The sequence below is a fragment of the Teleopsis dalmanni genome, chromosome 2 (genome assembly GCF_002237135.1).
Source record: "Teleopsis dalmanni isolate 2A chromosome 2, ASM223713v2, whole genome shotgun sequence".
Classification (NCBI taxonomy): domain Eukaryota; kingdom Metazoa; phylum Arthropoda; class Insecta; order Diptera; family Diopsidae; genus Teleopsis; species Teleopsis dalmanni.
This window is the reverse complement of record NC_051847.1, coordinates 214,595,088-214,601,507: the sequence shown is the minus strand read 5'-3', so window position 1 is coordinate 214,601,507 and position 6,420 is coordinate 214,595,088. Positions and strand designations below refer to the sequence as shown.

General features: G+C 28.9%; 1 protein-coding gene across 1 annotated transcript; it reads right to left on the bottom strand.

Annotated features, from left to right (window-relative positions):
• Positions 1 to 616: 616 nt before the first annotated feature.
• LOC119676713 lies at positions 617 to 2,183 on the bottom strand. The gene is made up of 2 exons (XM_038087969.1): positions 1,889 to 2,183; positions 617 to 1,825 (listed from the first exon to the last, which is right to left on the bottom strand). Exons 1-2 carry the CDS (start codon positions 2,126 to 2,128, stop codon positions 617 to 619), a joined length of 1,449 nt encoding a protein of 482 aa, XP_037943897.1. The 5' UTR covers positions 2,129 to 2,183.
• Between the last annotated feature and the right edge of the window lie 4,237 nt (positions 2,184 to 6,420).

Here is a 6,420-nt window from a genome sequence, read left to right as displayed (position 1 = left end):
AACTAAAGAATAAAGTGTTTGAAAACAATTGAAAATTAATTGGAACAATTTAAAATATTTGCTTTATTTTATGTGGAACTTACATTGTAAGTATTATTTTTTATAATAGTTTTTTAATGAGTTTTTCAGGAATTTGAAGTACAATATCAATATTTTTATTTGAAGCAATTTAAAACATAAATAACAGAACTATAATTATTAAAAAAAAACAGATATTTTAATAGATATTTTGTGGATGCATTCCTAAGTTCTTCAACAGAGAAACAATATTTTTTAACTAATGTTCTATTCATTAAATGGTATTAATTTTACACCTAATATTTATTTGTTATAAATTCAAATTTATTAAAATTTATTTGGCGTAAAGATATACATATGCGTAACCATCCAAGTTTCATCGCAGTCCTTGGATAACGCAATGGATCCGCAGTCTATTTACTTAAAGTCTTACATACAAATTTAAACTTAACCCAACTAAAATTAATTTTATATTAACTGCTATTAACAATTATTGCAATAAATATTATCTTATAAGTTATTATTTACAATGATATAGATAATAAAATAAGTTAATCTTAAAATATATATACATATACCATAGTTATGCATTCATAAACTATATTTTGCATATGCAATACTTCTTTGCTTGCTTATCTTGAACGCAGTTCGCTATTTTTGCGTAGGAAGTAAGACAACTTATATCTTCCACATTTATTTTTATTGTCTTTTTCAGTGAATCATATACCACCGAAGCCTCATATATGGCGCTTTTAGGGTTAACTGAGTACTCAACTCTATATGTTGGTTGACTATTTACGGCATCATTTTCTTCTACTTTAATTAATGCGCTATTGATATCGCGTAATTCTATTTTACTACAAATTGAACTTATGTTCTTCATCTCTAGATATTCGTTCATCGAATTAATTATTTGATTTGTTATATTCTTTATAATTGAATTATCAGTTGGTACAATATCATAAAGTGTACAAGTGCACCAGTGTTCTGTTATGCCCGCGTCGGCACATGTCCTATTTTCTGGTACTTCCTTAAAAACACTTTGACATTTTGGGCAATTTTGCGCTGCAGGTAACTTAATTCCAGGCTCAGATAACTCTAATATATGTTTCATTGTCATATATATATCATAAGATGAAGTCAAGCGGTGTCGATTGACTTGAAGCGCTTTTACTATATCTGGATGACGATTTTTAAACCATTTTGGTAATGATATAAAAAACATCGGCAAACGATTCTCCAAAAACCCGTTGGGTTTACGCAATAGCGAACCCCATCTCATGCCATGATCACTTAGGAAAAAAACAATAGCATTCTCTAAAATACCATTTGCTTTCATTGTTTTAAAATATTCTAACATTTTGCCATCCATTATTGAGGAAGTATCAAATGCATTATGACTGATTGAGTTTGTCCAAAATAAACCAAAAGTGGGTTCTTCCTGATAACGATTTGCAAGTTGCATCATATAGTCGTATATATATGCAGCATACTGATTTCTACCGACACAATAAAATAATCCATACAAATCGGTAACATTCAGTTTATTTGATATTGCTAATAACATTGGTCTTAGGTAATGATCTGTTGGAACTTTTTCAAATCCATATCTACCATAATTAAATGTACTCATCGTTACTTCATCTTCAGCAAATGCAGTTCGATATCCATATTTTTTAAAATCGTTCCAGATAATATTACATTTATCAAGACCACCCACACTCGTCGGATCGCATTGTTCAAATGTAGTTCGCTCATCCATACCAGCCATAACAGCCATTAAATTTGGAAATGTATTATCACCAATCTATGAAAAAAATATTTTAAGACCTATAAAAAAATGTTATGTTAACAAATATATACACTTTACCTTGTTTGTACCCTGCATCTCGAACCAATTGTTTTCTTGAAAATAATTGAACGTAAGTGGCATATTTCTACGAAAATTAATACTTGATAAGCTGTCTATGCCAATCAGATACACACTCGGTTTTCTGGTATTGTTTGCCGGTCTATCACCTTTTACAGTAGAGGGTAATTTTCTGTATTGTATAAAAGAGAATGCATCCTTTTGTATTATTGTTGAATTTAGACTACATTCAACTATCATATATTCAATATGATCGGGCACCACAAAATACTGGTGGAAATGGGTGCAGGGTAACAAACTGAAATAAAATTTCATAACTATAATTCATTCGATAATAAAATAAAAATTTATATATAAAGTATATAATTCGTTTAAGCACAGGAGTGAATCGAAACAATTACAGGAAGCGTACTGAGATGTATAATTTTTTAACCATTCAGTAATTTATTTCTGTCTGCTTTTCTTCTTATTTTCAGGAGCATAACTCACTGGATTTAGTAGCAAACATGTACTTGATAGAATTGTATGAATAGTTAAGCACATTACATTTTAAAGAATTTTCATTTCAGTGGTATTGTGCTTTTATGAATTTTTTTATAAGGTCGATATTGAATCTATTAAGACTGCTATAAAGCGGTTTACTCAAGAAAGCAGTTTAATGCAGTTTTCTAAATGAACATACGTTATTTTGGATATCCTGAAAATTGCAGTCCACTTAGGCTATCACAGTTATTAGAAATAACAGTATAGACAATAGATTATTATAATTCTTACTCATATGAATCGTCAGCATTGCCGCCACTTCCTGAACGCACTATTTCCTTATAGCAACACATCAACTGATCTTCAAACTCTTCCAGACTTGAAACTGCACTCAAATTTGCTGTTTCAGTGAAATATGCTGCTGTTTTAATTTCCAATAAATATTTAAATATATTTCGATCGAATATAACATATATGAGTGAAACATCATTTGAGCAATTTTTATATGTTTGCTTCTCAAACGACTCCATGACAATTGGATCGAAAGGATTAACATATGGTATTTTACAGTGTGTCGTATTTACAAAGTACTTTGGCTTAGCTGACAGTGCGAATGGAGTAGTCTGTTGGGTTGGGTAATTTTGACTACTATTTTTACTTTTAAGTTCATTTATTTTGTCACTGTTCACATTATTTATAGAACTGTTAAATTGAAAATTTTTTAAATGCATCCAATTTTGTTCGCTTTGACCATAGTAACCAAAACTGTTCCAGTCCAAAAATTTATATATGAACACGGTAAAAAAAAATATTAATAAAATTATTTTTCTGTAATTCTTTTCACGGTCTTCAGCAGAATTGCCGTTTTCTGTTTGATCGATGAGTTTGTACTTCACAGTTGACATGTTCGAGTTGCGATTATTCATTTTTGAAATGCAATACACTTTTAATTTGCCATTAATTTTTAGTTTTCACCAAACTACCGTATTTACCAACGTGACCCTTTGATTCAAATGCTTTTTAATGTTTACTTTATTTATTTATATACATTTTACTCTAAATATTTTAAAACTTTTAAATAGTTCTTATATATTAATAAATGCTTCTTATGCACGTACGTAATTGAAGTTTACTCAACTTTATCAGTTCATATACCAAAAAAGCAATATATTTTATGTGCTGTTTTATTTTGCGACCATTAATTTATTAACTATCTTACTAGATAGGTAGATGGTAAGTTAGTATGGTTGTTGAACTCTAAAATTGGCAGTTGGCGGACTTAGGTCAAATTGACCCGTAGTTATACCAAACAAAGGGTTCAATTTTCTTCGTTCGTAACTTTCTCCTTATATGAAATCTTAGTAGATTTTCTTCATCTGATAATAATTTAACACGAGTATTTAATGGTTTCTTCTTCCCTCTTAACAGCAATGCTTTCTTATTAGTCATGGCATATAATACTCATTCTCGTCTACCGAAGAATGTCGACAATGTCTGGTGATGACTCGCTAAAATTTGATATAACATTCTTCGGATTGAAAGCTGTGTGTCCCAAATAATTATTTTATGTGAACATGTAAATACACATCATTTCCCATTACAATAAAAGAGATGATATATAAGTATTTGTAACATCAGCAAACGATTTTTTGGTTTCTTCTTATAGCATAACCATTGGTCATAGATAATAATCAGTTAAAACTTTTTCAAATCCCGTTTTTAGATATTCAAATATATTTAACAATGCTTCATCTTTGGTATATGCGCTCCGATATACATAGTTTTTAAAATACCTACAAATGAAGTCATCAAAACTTCTGAAAAGATTCATTTATTTTTGATGTCTCTTCATCCATATCAGCCTTAACAGCCTTCAAGTTTTGATATGTATTGTTTCTAATCTGTATAGTGATTTGTATTGGCCCGCGGAACGATACACTAAGTAGAATGTCTTGTTTGCAAAGTACGAACGTTTATAGAAAAGTATGTATATATATGTACTTTTGTAATGTGAACACATGTGTATATGTACATATAGGAATATCTGCACAGTAATGAAAATTATGTTGAGTATAAGAGTATGAGAAAATTAAATATTATTGATAATATCTGGGTTTCAATCTGTCGAGTTAAGTTAGTCTTGCTGGTTCTAGCAGAATTGATCCTTAGTGATATCAGATAAAGTTGTATTTGCAGCATCTAATATTAAAGTTAAAGATGGGGCAATAGTCAAAATCTTATATTGTATTTAAAATTATATAAAAATAAATTTTTCTTAATAAAAACCTTTATACATATTTCGCAAACGTGATATTTAAACAATTCATACTAGTAAATAATACCGACAGTACATTTATAATTGTTGCCAGTACGAAGTTAGAGTTCCAAATTTTTATAAAGTCTGCAGATATGGGTTTTACGAAATTGAGGTCCTGTGTCTGCGAGCGTGATAACTTATAAACAAAAAAAATATTAAATAAAACAAAATAATACATTAACAAAATAACTATTTATTGAAATGACCAATAATTAATAATAATTAATTAAATTAGCTAGTGCACTTAAGCACTTATATTCTTTTTTAATTCGAGGAATTTTCAAAACCCTTCTTTACACCTTGACTAGATTATTGTTTATTACTTCATCAGACTAAGCAGTAATTGTCCTCAGATCTGCATTCGTCCCCGAGAAGCCTGTAACTATTTTGAGATTTGATAACGCGGTGTTGGTAAATCTGTCAGTTTTCGGAAATAATTTCAGGGCTCTATCTTTTATGTACTTTTTGATGGGATCAATCTTGATGTTCCTAAGGATGTCATTCGTTCTAATATACCATGGAACTTTAAAAAGTTTTCTTAGTTGATTAAAATTTTAAAAACTCTTTGATATTAAGGATATTTATAATAAGTCACTATTTTATTTTATTTTTTTTTGACAACTTAGACAGAGAAAGTAGTGTTCATTTAAGCAACTATAGGCCAGCGACTTATTGTTTTTTGCCACACTTGCGAGCTGCCGAAAGCACCTAATATTAAAAGATATAATAGTGAATTTTAATGTTAAAAACTATGTATAATTGGCAGTTTTAAGTCGATTTCGCAATTCATATTTAAGTTAGATTTATGACTTGGGTTATGACTGTGGAAACGGCCCTTAATCACACTTAAGCTTGAAGTAATTAACTAACCAATAAATTATTGTATAATTTCTTATCGCATTTTATAGATAACAGGAAGTAAAATATCAGATACTTTATCAGCTTAAAATTAACAAAAGTTATTTTAAGTGGTAAATATAACTATTAAAATGTACTTATCTGATAACTAATTGTAAAACTACTATGTCGGTTTAAATTACTAGACTAATTTCAACACATTTTTAAATATCTTGTATTATTTAGTTTAGATTACACATTTAATAAAAATATCTATTGCAAAATATTTCGTAATTACAAAGTAATGGATAATGTGCATCGATTAATGGAAAATCCATGTCCCAGTGTTAATTGACGATTAAATTAAAATTAATGACTTAATTAAGCAATAGCAATTAATTTATTTTTTTTCATATTTTATATATTATTGGGCGATATCGCATAACTTATTTTCAAATCAGTAGCGATTCAGTTGATTATTTTTAACTAAAACTGTGTAAAATTTTATTGTTAAATATAGTGGAAGTACTAAGAAATCCGTTTGATACTCTTTCTAATATTTTTAATACTTTTAATTTATATATTAATTTGATATAGCGCCCAAATTTTTATTACTCAATAACCAATCTGAATCAATCTAAAGAATTTCTCAACATAATTTAAAGATACATTTTTGCATAACCAGCTGAAGTGTGAAGTCACTTAGAAAAAACTGCAATTATATCTGATCTACAGTTTACAGCAGAGAACGGCAAGCATTGACTATTGTATATTATCTGCGTAGATACTTGACTTTAACTCTACTCATAGTGCTATGGTTGCGTTTTGTTAACCTCAAAGCAGAAATACATTCCATCGTAAACGTATACACTCATATCTGAAAAATGCCTTCAGA

What these genes read in the sequence shown, in the direction of transcription:
- LOC119676713 (XM_038087969.1), bottom strand. Translation starts at nt 2,128, where the DNA reads ATGATAGTTGAATGTAGTCTAAATTCAACAATAATACAAAAGGATGCA. An exon ending in AGATGCAGGGTACAAACAAG is followed by an intron (nt 1,826 to 1,888) that starts GTAAAGTGTATA and finishes TTTTTTTCATAG; the next exon opens with ATTGGTGATAATACATTTCC.